At 27.3% G+C, this 23,610-nt stretch overlaps 10 protein-coding genes across 10 annotated transcripts; 4 read left to right on the top strand and 6 right to left on the bottom strand. All coding sequences in view use genetic code 12, as the record gives it.

Moving 5' to 3' along the window:
• Positions 1-52: 52 nt before the first annotated feature.
• KRE62 (Kre62p) lies at positions 53-1,576 on the bottom strand (the record flags this gene model as incomplete). The annotated part of the gene is made up of 1 exon (XM_051756656.1): positions 53-1,576. The coding sequence occupies one exon, from the start codon at positions 1,574-1,576 to the stop codon at positions 53-55; it is 1,524 nt and encodes a 507-aa protein (XP_051615006.1).
• A 263-nt stretch (positions 1,577-1,839) lies between these two features.
• SEC14 (phosphatidylinositol/phosphatidylcholine transfer protein) lies at positions 1,840-2,745 on the bottom strand (the record flags this gene model as incomplete). Its single annotated transcript, XM_051756655.1, has 1 exon — positions 1,840-2,745. One exon carries the CDS (start codon positions 2,743-2,745, stop codon positions 1,840-1,842), a length of 906 nt encoding a protein of 301 aa, XP_051615005.1.
• A 1,571-nt stretch (positions 2,746-4,316) lies between these two features.
• BUD2 (Bud2p) lies at positions 4,317-7,847 on the bottom strand (the record flags this gene model as incomplete). The annotated part of the gene is made up of 1 exon (XM_051756653.1): positions 4,317-7,847. The coding sequence occupies one exon, from the start codon at positions 7,845-7,847 to the stop codon at positions 4,317-4,319; it is 3,531 nt and encodes a 1,176-aa protein (XP_051615004.1).
• Positions 7,848-9,853: 2,006 nt separating this feature from the next.
• On the top strand, positions 9,854-12,772 carry NAM7 (ATP-dependent RNA helicase; the record flags this gene model as incomplete). The annotated part of the gene is made up of 1 exon (XM_051756652.1): positions 9,854-12,772. The coding sequence occupies one exon, from the start codon at positions 9,854-9,856 to the stop codon at positions 12,770-12,772; it is 2,919 nt and encodes a 972-aa protein (XP_051615003.1).
• A 190-nt stretch (positions 12,773-12,962) lies between these two features.
• Positions 12,963-14,760, top strand: KGF55_002014 (IFG3; the record flags this gene model as incomplete). The annotated part of the gene is made up of 3 exons (XM_051756651.1): positions 12,963-12,985; positions 13,034-13,986; positions 14,144-14,760. The coding sequence occupies 3 exons, from the start codon at positions 12,963-12,965 to the stop codon at positions 14,758-14,760; spliced, it is 1,593 nt and encodes a 530-aa protein (XP_051615002.1).
• A 6-nt stretch (positions 14,761-14,766) lies between these two features.
• Positions 14,767-15,366, bottom strand: MET14 (adenylyl-sulfate kinase; the record flags this gene model as incomplete). The annotated part of the gene is made up of 1 exon (XM_051756650.1): positions 14,767-15,366. One exon carries the CDS (start codon positions 15,364-15,366, stop codon positions 14,767-14,769), a length of 600 nt encoding a protein of 199 aa, XP_051615001.1.
• Positions 15,367-15,906: 540 nt separating this feature from the next.
• On the top strand, positions 15,907-16,263 carry MRP17 (mitochondrial 37S ribosomal protein bS6m; the record flags this gene model as incomplete). The annotated part of the gene is made up of 1 exon (XM_051756649.1): positions 15,907-16,263. The coding sequence occupies one exon, from the start codon at positions 15,907-15,909 to the stop codon at positions 16,261-16,263; it is 357 nt and encodes a 118-aa protein (XP_051615000.1).
• A 512-nt stretch (positions 16,264-16,775) lies between these two features.
• KGF55_002011 (uncharacterized protein) lies at positions 16,776-18,272 on the top strand (the record flags this gene model as incomplete). Its single annotated transcript, XM_051756648.1, has 1 exon — positions 16,776-18,272. The coding sequence occupies one exon, from the start codon at positions 16,776-16,778 to the stop codon at positions 18,270-18,272; it is 1,497 nt and encodes a 498-aa protein (XP_051614999.1).
• Positions 18,273-18,698: 426 nt separating this feature from the next.
• Positions 18,699-19,448, bottom strand: KGF55_002010 (uncharacterized protein; the record flags this gene model as incomplete). Its single annotated transcript, XM_051756647.1, has 1 exon — positions 18,699-19,448. One exon carries the CDS (start codon positions 19,446-19,448, stop codon positions 18,699-18,701), a length of 750 nt encoding a protein of 249 aa, XP_051614998.1.
• A 105-nt stretch (positions 19,449-19,553) lies between these two features.
• COF1 (cofilin) lies at positions 19,554-20,302 on the bottom strand (the record flags this gene model as incomplete). Its single annotated transcript, XM_051756646.1, has 3 exons — positions 19,554-19,963; positions 20,023-20,028; positions 20,089-20,302. 3 exons carry the CDS (start codon positions 20,300-20,302, stop codon positions 19,554-19,556), a joined length of 630 nt encoding a protein of 209 aa, XP_051614997.1.
• Positions 20,303-23,610: the final 3,308 nt, after the last annotated feature.

The following is a 23,610-nucleotide window of genomic DNA, read 5'->3' as shown; positions in this document are numbered from 1 at the left end:
GGATGAGGTGATGTATGGTTGTGTCTAAAAATTAAGCAAACAAATTATCATTTTAATTTTTCGGACTTTTACATTGATTTATTAAAGAATTATTAGGAAATTGAAAACCTGCTTCATTCCAAGTTAATAAATTTGGATTCAAATATGCATTTAAATGTGAATTAATGTAAGAATTAGTTGGATAATCTTTTGGATCACAAGTTAACTCTTGATGTTTTTGATAAATTCTAATATAATCAATATAAAAAATTGAAGGTAAATTCAAATTTGATTCATTTATATTTGGATTCCATATTTTAGATAATCCTAAATTAAAAATTAATGACATTGGTTCTTTTGTTATTTGTCTATAACTTATAAATTCATTTGAATGTAATGCTGATCCATTTATTTGAAAAACTTGTTTATCATCAATTTCAAATTTAATATAACTTGAATTATAATCTAAACTTTCAAATTCCATTGTAAATTTAACAAACTTATCCAAGTTTAATTTAGTTGCTAATGATATTGATTCTTGATATACTGTTCCAACATCTTCTCTTATTATAGTTTCATTTTGGTTTGTTATATCAATAAATTCATAATCAGGTCTCCACCATTCATCAAATGGTGCAACTTGTACAGTTTGAACACCCCAAGTTCTATTATATTGAAATAATCCTTCAATTATATCAATTTCAGGAGCTCCTCTACCAATTCCAATATTTGGATGATCATTACCAAAACAAGTACATTTACTTAATCTTTGACCAGGTAAATATGACATTCTTTCATTAGTGGTTGATTGATTTGGTAAAGTACCTAAATCACATTCATTATAAGTATATGGCCAAATACCATCAGTACTTGCTAAATATCCAGGTCTTGCTAAATTTCCTAAAGACCATACAGCTGGCCATAACCCACTTTCGACTTGTGGTAAATTTGCCATAACTTCAATTCTTGCTTGTTTATTAAAACATAATTTATTCCAACTTTGTAACATTCCAGAAATATATAATAAATCATTATAATAATTAAATTTATCAAATTTAATTTGTAAAAAACTATTTTTAGTTGTAATCATTTGTGGTAAATAATATTCTAAATCATGAGTTGCTTGATAATATAAATCTATAGCTGTAAAAAATTGATCTTCATATTCATTAAAAGTTCTATTATCTTGAGTAAATTCATCTGAAAATACTAAATTCCAATCACCTATTGAATCTGTTGGAGTTGAAGGATCTATTAAATTTGTTTTTATAGCTTTTAGGTGTTGAAAAGTATGAGTTGATAATAATTCCTTTTTTAAACCATTCCGTATTGGATCATCTAATAAAGCATTAGATTTAACAGCAAATACTATTGCTAATATAAATACCACCACCAAAACAATTATTGCAATTATATAATTTTTACAATTTCTATTTAAACATTTAAATTTATTAGTTTTATTATTTCTAGATTCAGATTCTTCAGATCTTGTTTCTTCAATTTGTAAAGTATGATCTAGAAAATAATCTGGTTTTTCAATATCACTAAAACTTGAAATCAGTATTGGATCTTCAGTGTTGATAGATGAATTTGACATTGATGGTGGTGATATGTGAAGAGCTATGATAAAACAGGATTTTTCAATGTAAATTTGTACATGAAAAAGAATTTTCGCAGCCAAAATTTCAAACAGGCAAGAATAACAGTTACACAAAAAGACAGTATAACACATCTTCTCTTATCAAAAACAAAATCTATAAGTTATATCATTTATAATAATTATAAAAATTATATATATATGTATGGGTTTAAATATAATATACACAAGATCTCTCAATTACTCAATTGACCTCCTTTAATTCAAGAATTATAAGCTCTTGGTGCTTCACCTTCTGGTCCAATAAATTCTGGATCTCTCCATGGTCCAACATCATTTAATAATAATTCATCATCACTAACTTCATCAAATCCTCCAAATTTTTTTGGTAAATTTTGAGGAGGTATTTGTTTTAATAAATCTTTTGAATAATTATAACCTAATATATGAATTTTTGATACTGTAACAGGATCTAAAAATGGTTTAAATAATTTAAAAGCAGTTGAAAATCCAAATGGAGCATTTATTAAATAAAATTTACCCATTCTTTCTGGATAATAATCTTGACCAATTTTTGAAGCTTGTCTAACATAACCAATAACATTATAAGCTGAAGTTATAGATATTCCTTTTAAATCTAATATAGTACAAGAAGTTTCAACTAAATGACCAGCTTGTCTTGAACAAGCAGGTAATCTAAATTGACACATTGATTCATATTCCCATACTAAATTTTTTAACATTCTTTCTTCTGTTGTTACTTTTAACATTTTTATTAAATCAACTTTTCCTAATTCTTCATAATAAACTGGTCTACCATCTTTATCAACTTTATGATAATAAGTTGGATACATTTTTGCTACAATTGGTTTTTCTTCATATTTAAAATCTTTTAATATAGTATTTGTACCAAATTTTTCTCTCCAATTTTCACAATCAATAAACATTTGTTTTGCTAATATTAAATCAAATTTTCTTGCTCTTAAAAATCTTAATAATGATGCATCATCTAATCTATCTTTATAACCTAAAGCAACTAATTCTTTTCTTAATTCAATCGTTATTTCTTTTTGTTCTGGTGTTAAATTTGATGTATAACCTGTTAATTCTGTTGGTGCTGATATTTGAGGATATGATGCAAGAATTTCTTCTTCAGTTACAGATGTCATTGTTTGAGTATATGTGTAGTTTTATTGGGTATAAAGTGTTTTATGTAAGATTGTGATGATATTGAATGTAATTGAATATGTAATTCTATAAATTAAATGGAAAAAAGAATATGTAACAAATCAATGGTGAGCCTGTTTTAATGTTTTGAAAATTGACTAGTAGATGTGAATGAAAAATGGTTGTTGTGATAAAGGTAGTAGTACTTCCTTGTTCAATTTACCACTATATGTCTCTGTTTTATAAAAACAATTGAGTTGTTGAAGAGGATATTATGGTAAATAATTATTATAAATTGTATAAGATTAATGATGAATTGTTTTTTTGTTGTTTTTTTTGTATTTTTCCAACGTAAATTTTATTTTTTTTATTTCTTTTTCTTTTCATTTAATTTGAAAAAGTGACTACGACATAAAGAGAAAACTATTCCGTTGATTGGATCTCATTCCATTGACTTAAGTCGGTCGATCAAAATTACTTTAGAATCCTACATTGTCGGAGTTTACCAGATGATGATTCAATTTGATCTATAACACATCTAAAGCTCATCGTATATTTTTGTATATAATTGTACGTTTGATATACAAATACAACATGGCAGAAAAAAAGAAAAACCGTTTTAAATTACACGGATTAATTAGATTGTTCTGTTGGTAGTAGCAGCCTAGTTACAAATCAATACGGGCGACCTATATTATAGAACGACAAAGTTTTTTTTTTGGTCGACAGTTCGTTTGATCAAACTACATCAGAATTTTATCACCGAGTCTACTGCTATTATGCATTATCTCATGACGTCTATCGAATGGAAACTATGGACCCTATTCATTGCTTGTGCACGCGTTTAATAACTTCAATTTGCTATTGAACATACGAACATAAGTCACATTCTTCCCCTATATCCTATTTCCTAATTATCTTTAATGGCAATTTTAAATGTATTTTTTTATTCTATGATCATTATTTTGAGCCGGTTTTTTAGCAATCATGCACCTAGATTAGATGAAAAAGAAGAATCTTAGATTTTGGAACAACGAGTATACCGATCTGTTCCGATCTTTTGAGGCACATGTCTCTTTAGAATCTTAGTCAACTAAATTTTATTTATACTGTCCCCCACCGTTTGAAAAATTAGGCTAGACAGACTCAAGACAAATACTTCTTATCAGTTTCGGCTTGTAAAAACGTCACACTGGTTTTTGTGTTCATGATCACAAAAATGTAACAAGAAGTTCAAATTTAGCTAATACTCGTTAGACTAAAAAGGGTTACACTCGAGTGATTGATCTAGGTCAGAGAAGCTGTCAAACTAAACAAATAAAGTATACAATTAAGATGAAACTTTAAAAGTTTTAAGGGTTGTGTTATAAAAGTAAACGTGTTATTGTCTTGAAAATTCGAGTTACGAAATAGGAAACTTTAAGTCAAATTTTTACGAGACATCAAAATTAATTATGAAACAAATTTTTGCAACCAATTAATTTTTTTTGCAATTAAGAAATAATAATGATACTTATAACAAAAATAATAATACATATTTCTTATACAAATTAACTACATAATGTTATTTAATTTATTTGTTTTTAATTTTAAACCATTTTTGAACTGAACTTTTTATACTACTTGAAGTTGTATTACTTAATGATGAACTATCATTAAAACTTGATATAGAAGGATTTGATTTTAATTGAAGTTGTTGTTGGGGTTGATTAGAATTTTGTTGATTTGAGTCTTGATAATCATTATTATTATTAAATTTTAATTTTAAACTTGATATTGCATTTTCTTCTAATTTTAAAAATTTCATATTTGTATGTTGATAATTTAAATTTAAATCCAGTGATATTAAACAATTTCTTGAACAATCTAACCAAGATTTTGATAATATATCTTGTGTAAAACTAGACCATAGCTTGTTGTTATTGTTATTAAGCTCATTACCATTTTTAAAATTATCATTCCCTAAATAATTTATTGGAAATTCATAATTATCTAAATAAATTTCTAATTCATTTATTCTATTCATTATTTTTGTACTTTGTTTTTGAATATCTTTTAATGTAATATTTGAATTTATAAATGAAAAAATTTCTTCATTTCCTTTACATAAAGATTTTATAAATCCTTCAGTTTCATTATCACCAACTAAATCCAAGAATTCCAGTTTTTCAAATTCTAATGAACCTATTTGATAAACATTTTTATTTTTTTCCAATTCTTGAATTTGTAATTCTTCTAATTTTATTGAATCTAATTCATTTAAATTATCTATTGAATTTTCTAATATTTTGGAAGGAGAAGTTAATGGTGTAATTTGCAGTTGATTTCCATTTCCATTCTTAGTAAACTTTGAATAATCTAATAAATAAACAATTTCAGTTAATCTAAGATATTTATCAATTAAATAAGGAGTTGTAGGTAATTCATTTGATGTTTGATTTAAACCTAAATCAAATCTTTTAACTTCATGACTTAAATCTAAAATTTTTTCATTAAAATCATTTTTTCTTCCAGTTATTTTATCAAAATAATCCAAAACTTCTTGTTGATGTTTTCTTAAAAAAATATTCATTTTAACTAAATGAGGTTCTTTATGAGGACTAAATTCTTGTCTATTTGCTAAATTTAATAATATTTTGGCAATTAATGTTAATGTTCTTTGAGTACTACCAGTTTGATGATTTTTAGCTAAATAAAATAATTTTGGATTTAATATTGCAGGACAAAAAAATCTTAAAAATATAAAAGCACTTATACAATTTAAACTTGTTATTTTATCATCTGGTTCACAAACTAATTCAACTTTTGTTCTAAAATTTTTTAATTGAGTTTTAATTTGTTGTGGTATATCATTTGATGTTATATAAATTTTGTTCCAAATTTCTTCAATATATTCATAAAGATTTTGAAAATTTTCTTCAACCATTAATTTTATTGATTCATTTTTGGATTTTTCTAAATCTGAATCATATTCTTCATCACTTGATTCAATATCATCTAAATCATCATCTATATCAATACCTTTTCTTTTAGCTCTTTCTTGTAATTTAACATATCTTGGATCAATTTCACAATTTTTTTTTTCTTTATTAATTTTAGCAAAAAAATCTCCAAATACTTTTTCCAAATATTCTTGTCCTATTCTTATATTATATTTTTCAAGAGATTTTGAAAAAATTGAAGATCCACGAAATAATGTATTAAATACATTATTTTGAGAAGCTGTTGCACCATTAATATTATTACTACCATTCTCAATACTATTTCTTTTATGATAATTTTTTCTTGTTATTATATCAATATTAACTAATTCACTTTCCATTAAACATTTAAACCAATCATCTTCAACTCCTAAACTTTGAAAAATATCTAGTAGTATAATACTTATTCTTTCAAAATCTGATGTTGGAACATTTTCATTACAAAATTTAATTAAATCTTTTAATGGAGCATTTGTAAACATTTTTTCAAGTGGTTTAAAATATTGTGGTGATAATATATGATATTCTTTTAGGTTCACTTGTAATAATAATTTACCTATGGGGATATTATTTGGATCATAAATTGTTAATCTAACAATATCTAAACTTGAATTATGACTCGTGCTTTTTTGCATTGGTATTGAATTTACTTGAATTCCATTTGATTCGTTACTTGTCATTATTGTTGAACTTGTTTTTATTTGTTTTGTTAAAATATCGGGTGTAACATAAACAGTTCCAATTAGTTTATCATTTGATGAATATATTGAATCATTATTATTACATTTTTTTATTAAAATATGAATCATTTGTGTTGATATAGGTAAATCAGTCAGAAATTCTTCTTTCCAAAATGGATTATTTGTATGATTTACTGTAGCAGTTCTTGACCATGGATAACCCCACATTCTAACTTCTGCATAAATTTTACCAGTATTATTTCGTTTTGTAGTAATTTGATCAAATTTTGCTTCAATTATATCTATTATAACTTTTTTAGAAACTCTAAAATTAGCTTTATGAAAATCTGATAATTGAGGTTTTTCAACATCATTGAGTAGTTTAGATTCTTCATTAAATGATCCAATATATTCTCTTTTTGCAAAATAATTTAATCCAACAAACCAATCTTCTAAATCAATATGTAATGGAAATTCAATAAGAATCCTTTGATTATTCGGAATAATTTTACCATCCCTTGTTAAAAATTGAGTTAATAATTGATCTGCATTAAGAGTTGTTGTAGTTCTAATAATATTATTATATCTTAATTCTTTTAATTGACCAATAAATAAAACATTTGAACTATTAAAAATTGAATTATGAACTTCTCTAATTTCACTAGTTAATAAATTTTTTATATCAATTGAATATAATAAAGTACCATCTAATTCACTTATAAAATTTAATATACCATTTGAATTTAATGCACCCATTGTAAAAAACCAACCTTCATTTATATTATTATCATTTGATTGTGGTGGGGATTCAGTTAAAGTTGTAAAATCATCAATTTTTGGTTGATAAATAGGAGCTTTTGGACCTTGAATAACATTAACATTTTTAAATTTATTTGGTAATGGTCCATAAACTTTAAATCTACAAACTAATAATTCATGAGGAGAATTTGTCTTGTTTATAACTTTATTTTCACTATACCATTTTTTTGATAATCCTTGAGGTTTTAAATTTTGCCATACTAGTAAATTACTTATTAAATTATCAAATTTTAATTTTGAATTTATTTTAATATATAATTTATCATTTTCAAAAGTTTTTATAAATATGGAGGGTGGTTCTTCTTCATTATTTTCACTAGTGGAATTTCCATTTTTTTTAATAAATGATCTTTTATTTGATATTGAAGGTCTTGATTGATTTAATTGTTGTTGATTTGATGAATTTAAATTTGGTATAATTTGAATTAAACATGATTGTAAAGATTGTAATAATAAATAATGATTATTTGTTTCATCAGATGAATATAATTGTCCATGTTCTGTTATTGATAATGAATATACTTGAATCCATTTTATTGAATCATTTGATATTGAAAAATTTTTACCTTGAAATAATCCTTTATCTCGTAAAATTATTTTATTATAAGGGAGTTTGTGATCCATTTGATTGAAGTTTGTAGTTGTTTGTTGTTTTTAGGCTGGTTGAATATTGGTCGTAAAAACAAAGTATTTGTTAAAAAATATTATCTGTTCTGATCAATTGACGAAATGCTTGTATTGTACGGTATCCAATGGTTATACAATTTGTTAATCTATGTGATTGACGTGTCTTTGTTTATTTCTCTTACTCTGAACCCCAAACTTGTTTGTAATTAGATTGAAATTGATGTTGAAGTAAAGAAATTTATTATAATATGAGTAGAATTTAAAAAATAAAATTTCTATTGATAAAAAAAAATAAAATATTTTATTTTTCTTTAAAAAAACATCAACAAAATTTTTACGAGTAGAAGAAAGAAAGAAAGTAATTATTAAACAAAAGGGAACAGATACAGTTAAAGATATAAGATCTGAGCTGCTAAATTTAGTAAGTATAAGATGTTTCCTTTGACTGGCGAGTTTAAATATAATATAATATAGTTGGCATAGTTGGGACAAACAATCAAATTTGGACTTTGAATTGAGCAAATTTCTCCTCAACCTTGGGAGTCAAACTCTTTTCTAAACTCTGTCTCAAACTTTACAATTTTGTCAATAAAGCCAGAATAGAAACCTGGATTTTGACTGGTCTTTCTATTTAATATTCAACTTTTTTATGTTATGCGATCTAAAATTACGAATGAATCAAGATTTCAATGGGTCTAGAAATTTTGGTCTCATGAATTTAGTTGATGGCTGAAAGATATATAATAGTTCTTAATTAAAAATCGACCACTTCCAATCGCTGGTTGAAATAATCCATTGTAGGCCGCTATCACTATATTTGATTAGATCAAGTATCATCAATTTTGAATGAAGCTTTCGTTGTTTCGTTAAGATTTGATGTATGTAATATAACTTATATTGTGTAGTGTAGTGTGTCCTGTACCTTACATTAAAAATATGTAAACAATATTTACGCGTTTTGATTTTGTATTACATTCCATTTCTATTATTAGGAATATTTTGTATGTAGTTTTCTAGCTATTATCTTAAACAAAGTGTCTGACAATAAGGATGTCTTAAATCATATAATGGATAACTCGATTTTAACTAAGAGTCAAAGATTGAAATTAAGTGATCATAACTGAATTCTATTCTCAGGTAGAAAGATAACTGTTTTTTTGTCACACGCCTATTGATTAATTGAGAGATAAAGTTCGAATCGATTCTAAGGAAATGTAAACTCATTTCAAGCATTGTAGAAACGTAGAAGTCTTTATCATTTAACTAATCAGCATCAGCATTTAACCTTTCACAGCTTATGGTGCATCTTTTGATCTGGTATTAACTAAAGAATATCATTCTCGTCTTTGCAGAAATAAATTTCGAGTTTTAAGTTGTTTAAATGCCAAAGTACATTTATCAATTCTCAAAGAAAAAAAAAGAGGGTTTAGTTCTCAAAATGATGTTGTTTCACAGGTAATTAAGATGTATATACTGTCTGATTTTGTAAAGGAATGTAAAGACATATCAGCATGCGTAAACATGAGGCATTTTCCATCATAGAATACTAACTATTTACTTTCACGCATTTTAGAAGTATCAAGCTTAAATAATGGCTTCAAAACAAATGATAAAAAGAGATTTAGAGTGGATGGAATAGATTTGATTTCAAAATTTAATACTTACTTTATATAAATACCCCCTAACATTTAAAAAGTAGTGTACTTCTGCCCATAAATGCAATTTTCAAAAAAATTTTATACAAAAGAAAGTTTTAAAATTCATTTTCTATTAGTAAAACAAAACTAAGTTATAATCAGTGATAAACTTTAAAATATCAAATCAAACTTATTTGAATACATCACATTTATTCAAAAGTTAACTTTCACAAATGTATTTATTTAGCTAATATCGTTATTTATTTACATTATTTTTTTATATCAACTAAGAGAAAGAACTGGACAATAATATATTTTTCTTTCTAACAGAATATTTAAAAATTGAAAAAAAGACTCATATTAGAAATGAATTCTGATACTTATAATTTTAATGATGGTAATGCTTTATCAACAGTTTCATTAAATCCATCAACCACCAAATCTTTTGGATTTGAACATCCTCAAGAAGAACTACCATTTGATGAAGATCGTAAACATGATTTTGATACTACTGAAACAATTGGTAATAATCCTATTGAAACAATAGAACATGCTTGTGCTTATTGTGGTGTTCATACACCAAATTCAGTTATTAAATGTAATACATGTAATAAATGGTTTTGTAATTCAAAAACAAATTCATCAAGTTCTCATATTGTTACTCATTTAGTTATGTCACGTCATAATCAAGTTAGTTTACATGAAGAATCAGATTTAGGTGATACAACTTTAGAATGTTATAATTGTGGAAATAAAAATGTTTTTATGTTGGGATTTGTATCAGCAAAACAAGAATCTGTTGTTGTTATATTATGTCGTTTACCTTGTGCAAGATCAAAAGATATAAATTGGGATACAAGTCATTGGCAATCATTAATTGAAGATAGACAATTTCTTTCATGGTTAGCACCTGCACCATCAGAAGAAGCATTAATTAATTCTATTATGATTACACCACAACAAATTTCAAAATTAGAAGCTCAATGGAGATTAAATAGAGATGCTACTATTAATGATATTGAAAATACAGATGTTCAAGAAGAAGAAGTTTTACCCATTTTGATGAGATATAATGATGGATTTCAATATCAAAGATCTTTTGGACCTTTAGTTAAATTAGAAGCTGATTATGATAAAAATTTAAAAGAATCTCAAGCATTAGAACATATTCAAGTTAAATGGGCTTTAGGTTTAAATAATAAACATTTAGCATCTTTTACTTTATCAACTTTTGAATCAACTGATTTAAAAGTTGCAGTTGGAGATGAAATTATTTTAAGATATAATGGTAATCAAGGTGAACCATGGGAAGGTCATGGATTTATCTTGAGGTTACCAAATTCATATCAAGAAGAATTTACTTTAGAATTAAATGCTTCAAAAATTTTACCACCAACTAATTTAACTACAGATTTTACTGCTGAATTTGTATGGAAAGGAACTTCATATGATCGTATGCAACAAGCAATGAAAGATTTTGCAACTGATGATGAATCAGTTTCTTCATATATTTATCATAAATTATTAGGTCATGATGTTGCACCAGTTGAATTTGATATTAAAATGCCAAAAAGATTTTCACATCCAAAATTAACTGAATTAAATATTTCACAAACTAATGCTGTTCGATCAGTTTTACAAAGACCTTTATCTTTAATTCAAGGTCCACCTGGTACTGGTAAAACTGTTACATCAGCTACAATTATTTATCATTTATCACAATTAAATAAAGAAAAAATTTTAGTTTGTGCACCATCAAATGTTGCAGTTGATCATTTAGCTTCAAAATTAGATTCATTAGGTTTAAAAGTTGTTAGATTAACTGCAAAATCAAGAGAAGATGTTGAAAGTTCAGTTGGTCATTTAGCTTTACATAATATAGTTGATAAACAAGCAAAAGGAGAATTAAAAAAATTAATAAAATTAAAAAATGAAGTTGGAGAATTATCAATGGAAGATTCAAAAAATTATATTAAAAATTTAAGATCAACTGAATTAAAAATTTTAAATAATTGTGATGTTGTTTGTTGTACTTGTGTTGGTGCAGCTGATAAACGTCTTGGACAATTTAAATTTAGAACTGTATTAATTGATGAAAGTACTCAAGCTTCTGAACCTGAAGTTTTAATTCCTATTGTAAAGGGAGCTAAACAAGTTATATTAGTTGGTGATCATCAACAATTAGGTCCAGTTATATTAGATAGAAAAGCAGCAGATGCAGGATTAAAACAATCATTATTTGAAAGATTAGTATTTTTAGGTCATGTTCCAATTAGATTGGAAGTTCAATATAGAATGCATCCATGTTTATCTGAATTTCCAAGTAATATGTTTTATGAAGGTTCATTACAAAATGGTGTTACAAGTGAAGATCGTTTAGTAGATGAAGCAAATTTTCCATGGCCAGTTATTGATAATCCAATGATGTTTTGGGCAAATTATGGTAGAGAAGAATTAAGTGGTAGTGGAAATTCTTATTTAAATAGAGTTGAAGCAATGAATGTTGAAAGAATTATTACAAGATTATTTAAAGATGGTATAAAACCAGAACAAATTGGTGTTATTACACCTTATGAAGGTCAACGTGCTTATTTAGTTCAATTTATGTCAATGAATTCAACCATATTAGATAAACGTGATGAATATTTAGAAGTTGAAATTACAAGTGTTGATGCTTTTCAAGGTCGTGAAAAAGATTTTATTATATTAAGTTGTGTTAGAGCTAATGATTCTCAAAGTATTGGATTTTTAAGTGATCCAAGAAGATTAAATGTTGCATTAACAAGAGCAAAATATGGTTTATTAGTATTAGGAAATCCAAGAGCTTTATGTAGAAATAAACTTTGGAATCATTTATTAATACATTTTAGAGAAAAAGGTTGTTTAGTTGATGGTCCATTAGATAATTTACAATTATCAATGGTTCAATTAAATAATTATCAAGCAAGAGATAATAATAAAAATGGTGGTGTTAGAAAACCTTTTGGAGCCCCTTCAACAACTTTTTCATCAACAAATTTTGATTCTGCAAGTACAATGAGTTATTCAAATAGTGGTATAAATGCAAGTAAAAATGGTTCTACAAGAAAATTAAGAGATGAATTATGGCCATCTCTTAATGGTAAAAATGATTATTATGATAATTCAAATACAATAAGTGCAAATTTTTATTCAAAATTAAATAAATTAGATAAAAAATATGATGGTGGAAGATATCAAGGTGAAAATATTGAAGATGATATTAAATCAATTACATCTTCATTTGCTGCTGGATTAAATTTTTAATAAGTTTGTTTGCTTATGTTTAAAATGAATAATATAATCTTTAATATATACGGTCTTCGTTTATCGATTTATTTATACTACGTGAACTCGAACTTTAACTCTTTTGTTCATTCTATATTTTTCATCAAATTTTTCTTTTCTTTGTTTCGCAGCATATTCGAACAAATAAATTTTGCAACAGGATTGAGTAATGACTAAGATTGTAATAGTAGGGTATGTGAAGAACAGCATCGAAGATCCTAGCAAATACTAACTACTTAGATCTGGTATAATTGGATTATATACAGCTTTTACATTAATAGAGAATGGAACTTCACCAAATGATATATCAATAATTGCTGAATATTTACCAGGTGATGAATCAATTAAATTTACATCTCCTTATGCTGGTGGTAATTTTTCATGTATTACAGGAGATGATAAAGAAACATTAGAATTTGATAAATATACTTATTTAAATTTAAATAAAGTTCAATCAGCCATGGGGAAAATTAATGGATTAGATCGTTATAAATCTACTGAATATTGGGATGAAAAACCAAGTGATGAAAAATTAAATTCTTTAAAAAGTTATTTACAAGAATTTGAAGAAATTAAAGAACCACCTTTTGGCTCAGCTTATGGAATTACTTTCTTATCTTGGAATTTCAATTGTCCAAAATTTTTATTAGCTTTTAAACAGTATTTGGAGAAGCAAGGGATAAGCTTTACCAAAAAAAAATTAACTCACATAGTACAAGCATATTCTGGGGACACCAAAATTGTTTTCAATTGTACAGGTATTGGAGCTAAAGCTTTAGTTGATGATAAAAATGTTTATCCAGGAAGAGGACAAGTTGTTGTTATAAAAGCGCCACATATTCAAGAAAATGTTTTAAGTTGGGGAAATAGAGAACCTACATATATTATCAAGAGACCATTCTCTCATGATCAATTAATATTAGGTGGATACTATCAAAAAGATGATTGGAACCCAGATTCGTTAAAGGAATATACTGATAGTATATTAAAACGAACAACCACGTTATTCCCCAAAATCTTATCAGAAAACCCTCATGGTAATGAAATAAAAGATCTTGAAATTTTAAGAGTTGCTGTTGGATTGAGACCTGGCAGAAATGGTGGTGTAAGAATTGAAAAAGAATTTTTTGATGAAGGAAAAATTCTTATACATAATTATGGAGCTAGTGGTTATGGATATCAAGCTGGACTAGGTATGGCAAAAAAAGCTGTTAAATTAATGTTTAATGAAAATAAATTGTAGATAAACAAAACTTAAATTTCTCGTTCATTTTTTAAATCTTATCTTATCACCAATATTAATGTCACAATTATTTGAATGGGCATTCGGTAAGAGGCTAACGCCTCAAGAAAGACTTCGAAAGAATCAACGTGCATTAGAAAAGACTCAAAGAGAATTAACAAGAGAAGTTACCAAATTACAACAACAAGAAAAGAAATTAATTAGTGATATTAAAAAATCTGCAAAGCAAGGACAAATATCAAGTGCCAAAATACAAGCAAAAGATCTTATAAGAACTAAATCATATATTAATAAATTCAATTCTATGAAAGCTCAACTACAAGCTATATCTTTACGAGTACAATCGGTAAGGTCAAATCAACAAATGGCAATGTCAATGAGAGATGCAACAAGAGTATTATCAGGAATGAATAGATCAATGAATTTACCACAATTATCAAGAATAGCTCAAGAATTTGCAAAAGAAAATGATTTAATGGATCAAAAACAAGAATTTATGGATGATGCAATTGATGATGCAATGGCAATGGATGAAGATGAATTAGGAGAAGAAGAACAAATTGATGAAATTTTAGGTAAAGTACTTGATGAAATTGGAGTTGATTTAAATACAAATTTAAAAGATACACCGAGTGGAATTACAACAAATGAACAAGAAGAAAAATTACCACAAGCTATAGGAGAAGATGATTTACAAGCAAGATTAGATAGTTTAAAAAAATAAATTTAATTAGTTAATATATTTTTTTTCTAATAAATAATCTATAATTTGTTCAGCAGCTTGTTCAATTGATATTGAATCATTTTTTACATGAATTTCTGGATTTTCTGGTGCTTCATATGGTGCACTTATTCCTGTAAATTCTTTAATAATACCTTCTCTTGCCTTTTTATATAAACCTTTTGGATCTCTTTTTTCTGCAATTTCAATTGGTACATCAATATAAACTTCAACAAATGGTAAATTATCTTTTTCATGTAATTCTCTTGCTAAATTTCTATCTGATTTATAAGGACTTATAAATGAAGTAACTGTAACACAACAACTATCATTAAATAATTTTGCAACTTCACTAATTCTTCTTATATTTTCATTTCTATCTGATTCACTAAATCCAAGATCTTTATTAAGACCAAATCTTACATTATCTCCATCTAATCTATATGAATTTAATCCTCTATTTAATATTGATTGTTCTAAAGCACATGCAATGGTTGATTTCCCACTAGCTGATAAACCTGTAAGCCAAACAGTTACACCTTGTTGTTTTCTAAGTGACGCACGTTCTTTGTGAGTTAAGTTTGAATGCCAGGTGATGTTTGTAGCCATTTTTGAAGTTGGTTTGGTTGGTGTAAGTTTTTGAAAATATTTTGCAATCTTTGCTGATTTATACATTGATAATTGCACGTGACGTGTATCAGAATTGAAATTTAAAATAAACAAATAATTGAGCATTCAAAGTTTTCTTGACCAACCACAAAGGAAGTCAACACTTGTGGATTTATTGATAGAACTCGTCATTGACGTCAATTCTGAATGATATGTCTTTGAGTCTTGTATTAAAGGGATGAAAAACTTAAATACTGTTGGGGTAAATAAAAATCCGCCAGCTTTGCATGAAAATTTCAAAAATTTTCAAAACTCCATTCATTATCACTCACCAGGAAATTGATCGAGAGCGATTTGTTAATTCGCCAAATAACGGTCTCGTTGTCTTTCTAAGACTTCATCGATACTGATACATTCACAGCTCTATATAATGAAGATCTGAATTTACTTTCCACAATTTATCGCACGCACTTCTGTAATCTTACTTTCGAAAATTTCTTGTTTGAAAAAATTTCAGATAGGAACATCAACAACATCACAATGTATTACGAATTATTTGCTATAGCTCGTATAACGGATCCACTTCATGTTACAAAGGAAGCTACTAAAATTGCATCCACGGTTGGTAAATTAATTTTAAACAATAGAGGAATAATAAGAGATATTACAAGTTTAGGAGCAAAACCATTACCGAAAATAATATCAAAAGAACAAGAAAGACATTTTCAAGGTTATCATTTTATAATGGGATTTGACTCATCAAGTAATGTTCAAGCTCAACTTTTGAGAACTTTAAGGAAAGATCCAAGGATTTTGAGGGCAAGTATTATGAAACATGATATAAAGCATAATCTTAATCCAGGCACATCTATAGAACAAGCATTGAACGCATCATGATGAAACGTTGATAAACTTGCATTACTGCAAATATAACCCACTTATTCATTGAGATGGCATTTTCACAACAATAAATGGATTTTAAGACCTCTCAAATAGTTTTGAATGTTAATGCTCAATCAGTGTTGATCAAAATGGATATTCATGATTCTAATGAAGCAACAGCGTCAATGCATAGATAGGAATCACTTGTATATAGTGTTGTATAAAACATAAATTTACGATTTACGAATTACGAATTGACTCGAACGTTTCGGTTATAAAATTTAGAGTTTAAGGCTAACAAATCGATGACACGACTTAGTTCAAGCCTGAATGAAGCAATTCTATGATCGTGGAGTATACATATGTTAATCGTTTGTCAATGATCTGTTCAAAAACGTGTTAATCACATCATTTTTCCATATCTTGTTAAAAATTATCTCTAATCGTTTAACATTCCATACAGAAAATTAATATAACAAAAAAAAAATAAACAAATAAATTAACAACAACCAATATCATCAAACAACATGGATGATATAACGATACAATCACAAAGTCCAATACATTTACAGAAATCACCATCCAAGATATTATCAAATAATAACTCATTACTAAATAAAGGAAAAGATTATGATGAAATAGAACGACGATTCGCTGATATATTATTGAAGTATGATCAATTAAAATTGGAAAAACAACAAATAGAGGAGGAATTAGAATTAAAACAAGGAGAGATCAATATACTACAACTTGAAAATAGAACTTGTAAAGATGATATACAAATGTTGGAGATGAAATTACAAGAGATTGAAGATATATCTATCAAGAATGAATCTATGTATAAACAAGTTGTTGAAGGACTTCGTAAGAAAATTCAAATCCTCAATTCAAACAACGTAGTACCTGATCAAGAATTAGTTACAAAATATGAGAAGCTATTGAAAGATTATAAAATTCTTGAGAATGAATTTGATGTTGAGAAAGAATCAAAATCGGTATTAATGGATCAAATAGAATATTTAACTCATAAAAATGAAGAATTAACTCCCACAACTGATGAAGAAATTATGGATGAATTTATAAATACAGAACATACAACAAGTCTAGATGAAGATTCAGGATCTGTTAAAATGACGTCTCATTTCCAATTTCCTTCACCTCCAAAACAACATTTCCCACCATCTCCAGATCCAGCTATCAAAAATTTAAAAAGACAATCTTTACCAATTGACTTGAAAAAAGAATTTGTTTTATCACCATTTAAATTAGCTCCAACTACCGAAGAAGAAACATCAATCCGTCCAAAACCAACACATCAAAGATATAATTCACATGATATAATTCCAATAAAAGTTGAATTTGAAAATGATTCAGAAAAAAGATTTTCATCTGCTCCTGTGATTGAAGAGGATGAAGTAAATCAATATAGAAATGAAGCTTTATTTGCGTTAAACGGATATGATGAATCTTCTGAAATTGAATCAAGTTCAAAAAGATCTAGCTATTATGGTAATCAAACTCGTCAAGAAATCACAAAACTTCAATTTGAACTACAATCATTAAAACTACATAATGAAAAATTATTATCCTATATAGGATTCGAATTACAAAAGCAGAAAAAGAACCTTAAAAAGCTTGCTAAAAGGCAATCAATGACTTTTGAATATTCAGATGCAAAATTAATCGAAGAATCAAAAAATTTATTAATCAATGAAAAACGAGTTTTAAGATCTGTTTCAATTAATTCTGTACCACCAGAAGATTCTCAAAATTTTGTTAATGATAAAATTGTTAAAAAGTTTGCTTCTCAAGTATTTCAACAACCAATTGAAGAGGAATCTCTGGAAGAGGAATCTGAAGAAGAAGAAACAGGTGTGTTGAATCATATAAAGAGTTATGTATTGGGTAAAAAACATAAACCAAAAGATGAATTAGTTGATGATAATTTAAAATTTAAATTTTTAACAATTGCACTTGGTATAATGATTATTGGTTTCAAATTAACACCTAAAAACTCAAGTTGATTTTGTGTAATATAATATCACACCATTTTTATTATATTCTATATTAATCGATAAGATCTCTGATAATTTGTATCTTTTTTATCTGTTTTATAATTGTTACCTGTTGGGATAGATTGTTGTGATTGACTGTTGTGATAATTCGTTGTGATAGGCTGTTGTGATAGGCTGCTTTTTTCCATAATCGGTGTTACAAAATGGCACTTCGAAATTATCTTTATGCAAAACATGATACAAATTTAGATTTAAAAACCAAAATCAACAAAGAATCAACAATGTCCACCACACCAAAAGAATGCACTAAACAATGTGATAAATGTAAATGTTCAGAGAAGAAAGAAACTACAATTGAACCAATTATCAAAATAGAAGTGAATGAAATAGATTTTACAAATACATATCCTAGAAAGAATTAAAAATTGGAAAATATTAAGCATTTCTGGAAGCAAATCTTTCATCAAAGAATGATTCCTTGAACTTTTGAAATATGTTGAAAGTATTGGGGTATTGATTTTGATGATTATGGAAAAATTTATCAGCATGTACGAAAATAAATCTTTCGACATCAACATCTGAAACAGGGGGTTGAGATTGTGATTGTGATTGAGTCTGTGGTTGTGGTTGAGCTTGTGGTGGTTGTAATTGAGGTTGAGGTGGTGGTGGTTGTGTTGGAGCTTGTGTTGCTGAATTTACTTCATTCAAAACTGGATCAACATTAGGATATTCAACAGTCGGTTTTTCTTTTTTAGATTTCTTTAATCCATGTCGTTTCTTAAATTGACTCAACCAACCATGACTAAAACTGTTTAATCTCTTTGGATCATCTACTCCATATTGATGTGCATAAATTGACCAATGTTCTCGTAGTATAGGTTCATTAATAGGTTCACCTTTTTCTAATCTAGTTTGAACTAATTTATCCATTGCTTTGTTGATCTTTTCATATTTGAAAGTTGCTTTTCTTTTACTATTTTTAGACATTTTAAAATCATCTTGACTATATCTTGTTCTCAATTCTTGCTCATTTTTAATCCATTCACTAAGTGAGGAAGTACTTATTGCTACTTCATTTTTAAATATATCAACAGTTTTAAGTTGTGAACTATTTGATGAATGATAATAATCAAGTACCCTTATCTTCTCCGCTAGTGTTGCTCTAGGTAATTTAGTAGTAGACATGTTTGATAAGAGTTATATCAATATTACTTGTTTACAATTATTTTCGCGTCAATTTTTTTTTAAAACAAAAGTATTACATTAAAATTTTATTAATTAATCTTACCATTAATGAGATCCAGCACCTCTACTAACTCTTTCTAAGACTGATTCATAAGCAACTTCTGAAAAATCTGTACCTTGAATATCAGCAGCAACTCCATTTAATGCTCTTCTTAATGAATCTTTAGAAGATGCATAAACCATTTTAGCTCTAACTGGAGCAGTATCTGGAGACCATGTAAAAAATACAATCTTACTTCTTTTACCTTCTCCTCCTCCAATTTCATATTCAAAATCATATACAGCATATTTACATTCATTCTCTGGTAATTTTTCTAAAAATGAATCATAATCTCCATCAGTTGAAGTTTCATCAACAACAATCTCTGTTTTAGCATCATTAAGGGTATAAATAATGAATTTATATTTTTTACCTAATTTTAAATCATTGAATGCTGTAAGTGATTCATCAGCAACTTGAACTCTAGATTAGTTAGTATGAGTTAGAACGTTTAAAACAAGTAAATTGACATACCCTGATCTTGACTATAATATTAGTTAGTATTTTGACTTAATGGTTTACCTCAATTGACTAACATACCATTGTTGTTTAACGTATTATTATATTTGCTTTTACTTGACACCTTTTGATTATGATTTTTTGTTTGTTGAAATTTTGAATTCTCTAATATTAGAAATTGGAAAATTACACTACCTGTGATATCAACCTCAATTGATGATATCTTAACACTATTTATTGTTATCTCAAAGTATGGGTTAGCAAAAACCTCGAAATATACTAAATACGAATTCATGATACTTCAAATTGTTTAGGTGTTTGCAGAATTTGGTAAATATTCACATAAATAAAGTGTCAAACCAGCCACAAAGAAAAAATTCAGAGTCCATGACAATATCACTATCAACTAGCTAAAAGATTTGATTCGAAAATTAGTTCATCGGAGAGATTAACAAAGCAAATTACAATAAATGACTATGTCAACTTACATTTAATTTAAACTCCGCTGGTAAACACCTAGTTGTTACTGCAAATTTAGTTGAATCGAATTTGGCTCAAGTATTGTTATTAATTTGATAACGATTTCCCAATCAACTTTATCAAACTTATTATCGCAATTTTTGGAGGAGTAAATTCACTGATGTGGAATATTTGGCAATATAATTAAACGTGCTTGTATTTGGGTTTGGAAAATAGCAACTCATCAGGACAGAAATGGTATAGCGACGCCACAAAGTTTTATTACTTCGGTATATTTAGAAGAACATAATAAAAGACATAACAGTATCATTACCATGCGGAAGCGACAAAAACATATGCTAATTAACAACTTGTTGCTTCATCCACATGAAATATTTCAAAACTTATCGATGAAATTATTCACAAACTATTTCATCTACCAATAGAAGTTTTTAGATTTTATATCTAAAACAATTCATCTGTTATAGAAAATTATATTGAATCCCAATAAATTTCTTTACTACTTCATTTAAAATATTTTCTATCTAGATCTTTTGATTTGTCCCATGAATTAATTTAGGTCATTTGTTAAGTTAGTGGATCTTGTCAATTTGCTTCTTCATAAAAACTCCAAAACCAATGACATAATTATTGTTAAAAATTCAGTATCAAACTACAAATAATAGCTAATGGTTCTATGGTAGAAGTAAACGAAATCTTCGACTTTTATGCATTGGAATCTTGTCCCACTTAATCACCATTGATTCTTGCACTGCCTGGACTGCAAGAGTCATATTCGACATGTTCATATGTTCGCTTAATAAAATTTGGTTCCGAAAGTTCATTTTCATGTTTAAATCGACTCTTTTATGCCAGTCCAATTTGAAGTTCTGATAAACTTTAAGTGCAGCAAGGAGCAGCTATTGTTGTAATTTGGTAAAATATGAAGGAAAAGCGTTATATCGTTGCAACTTTTTTGAGCCCTGAATTTAACGATCTATAATTTTATTTATACAATTTATTTAAACAAATAGCTAATACAAATTACTAAGCACTATCATTATGAAAAAGTACTATGTTTTGATTTCAATTTGAATCTTACAAGTTACGTCGATGAAATTATAATCACTTATCAATTGTAGTCACCACTTCAAATTACACATTCATTGATTATAAGTTTTTAAAAGTTATGTAACGCTTTATTACAATCTGCTTTTGAAATCCCGAATAATCTGAAGAAGCTCTAAGCTCTTGCGAAATTCAAGCCTATCTCACACAATCTTCAGACTTGATTATGATTGTTGTACTATTTTATAGCGACAAATTAAGTGAATAACAAATTAACATTATAATAAGTTTGTCGGTGGTTTTTCTCCTTCAAATCATTCAAAAAAAACTTATTAGCTTAAGGTATCTGGAACTTAACGAAGCATAAAGTATTGAAATTAAAAAAAGATCCGAAATTTAATAATTAACATCCAACTTCTATTATCACTCAATTTTGTGTCCAACATTTAATCTAAAAAATCTATCTTTTTGTGTGCATAAAAATTGCGCTTTGAAAGTTTATTTGATCGATATTGATTGTACTTATGATAAAATCTTCTGAGTCTAATTATAACCAAACTACCTTCTTCAACTCATGACCAAAGCACAGTTTCGCACCTGTGATTAAGTAAATGAGCTATTAAAGAAAAATCAAAATTATGGTAGCTTAAAACTATAATTAATTTGATTAATCCTGTATATTATATTTAATTATGAAACTCAATTGCTTGAAAAGATATTAATTCGTAATGCCTAATACAAAGCAAGACAGACATAATGCTTAAAGAATGAATGTATTGAAACTTTGATATTAAACGAGTTATTGGGAACTACTATTGCCATGCTTTTTTAGAGTAATGAAGCCCATCTAAATTTTGAAATATCTTCGACTTCATAAACCTTGTTCCAGATTGCTGCAAAAAGCTGCAGAAACGTTTTTTTTTTTTTTTTACAATACAATTAACGTTACATTGACAAATAAGAAATGAACAGTATGCCCCTGTCCTCATTTTCTTAGTGTGGCATGGTCATTTCCTAGTGGCAAGCAACCAGTGACATGTATGAGATTAGAAAAACATGTGTTGGGGTGGTTTTTTAAGTCAGGGGTGGAGCTCAATTTCATCACACAAATAACAGACCTAGTTGAGAGAGAGTAGGTCCATAAGCTAGCGTTAAAGGGTGTATCAAATGCATCGGATGTCTGTCGGACCGATATTTTAATAGCAAAAAAATTCAAAAAAATGATATTTGGCCTAGCGGTCATTTGCATTTAGAGAACCCTGGTTCGAATCCGCATAGGAAATGTCGTGTAGGCTGGTTTATCACGCTACCATCAGGCGGTAGTGCCCTCGTGGCTCGTAGGTTCAAATCCTGCCATTTCCGCATGCTTTTTTGGTGTTTTTAGAATGACTATTGAAATTTTTGTTCACTCGAAATATATTTGTTAGAGCATTTAAAAAAAAAAGAGAAGTGCGAGACACAATTTTCTTAAAGCGCAAAAAAAAGAAAGAAAAAAGAAAATGATATCCACACGACTTTCAAAAATATGATTTCTTATCTCACCAAAATAACACTAAAGAATTATATATAAATAATCTTGAAATTTACTTAGTTTGAATGGGTAGTATTACATATTCAATCAAAACCAATATTTATTAAGTTGGAAGATATTTTTTTGTGAGAGTGACTTTAGATTTTATAGATAATTTGTAGGTAAATAAAAATTATTTTGGTTAAAACTTCGCAGTTATTAGATCTTTTGCATAAAAAGAAAATTACAACAAATACTAAGTTAGAATGTAGTTTATTTCATTTTACAAGTTGTGATCTATTTTGTAGATATCCTTCATATACCATGGATGATTTATATTAATGAAGTTTCCACTTCCTGTTTCTAATCGATGCTATTATTTGAAACACTTTGAGAGAAAAAGCCATGCTTTTGTGTGACATTTTAAAATTTATAAAAAGTACCCAGAAGAACATCACGGAAGAAATGAAAGATCATTTACAACTTTCAACTATCTTTTTTACCATATTTAATCTACCAAATAGGCTAGAGACTATTACAACCTGATACCTTTCTGTATCAGACTT

This window comes from Candida pseudojiufengensis (genome assembly GCF_024610245.1).
Source record: "Candida pseudojiufengensis strain CBS 10847 chromosome Unknown scaffold7, whole genome shotgun sequence".
Lineage (NCBI taxonomy): Eukaryota > Fungi > Ascomycota > Pichiomycetes > Serinales > Debaryomycetaceae > Lodderomyces > Lodderomyces pseudojiufengensis.
Note: the sequence above shows the minus strand (reverse complement) of the source record. Positions and strands in the feature narration are given on the sequence as shown.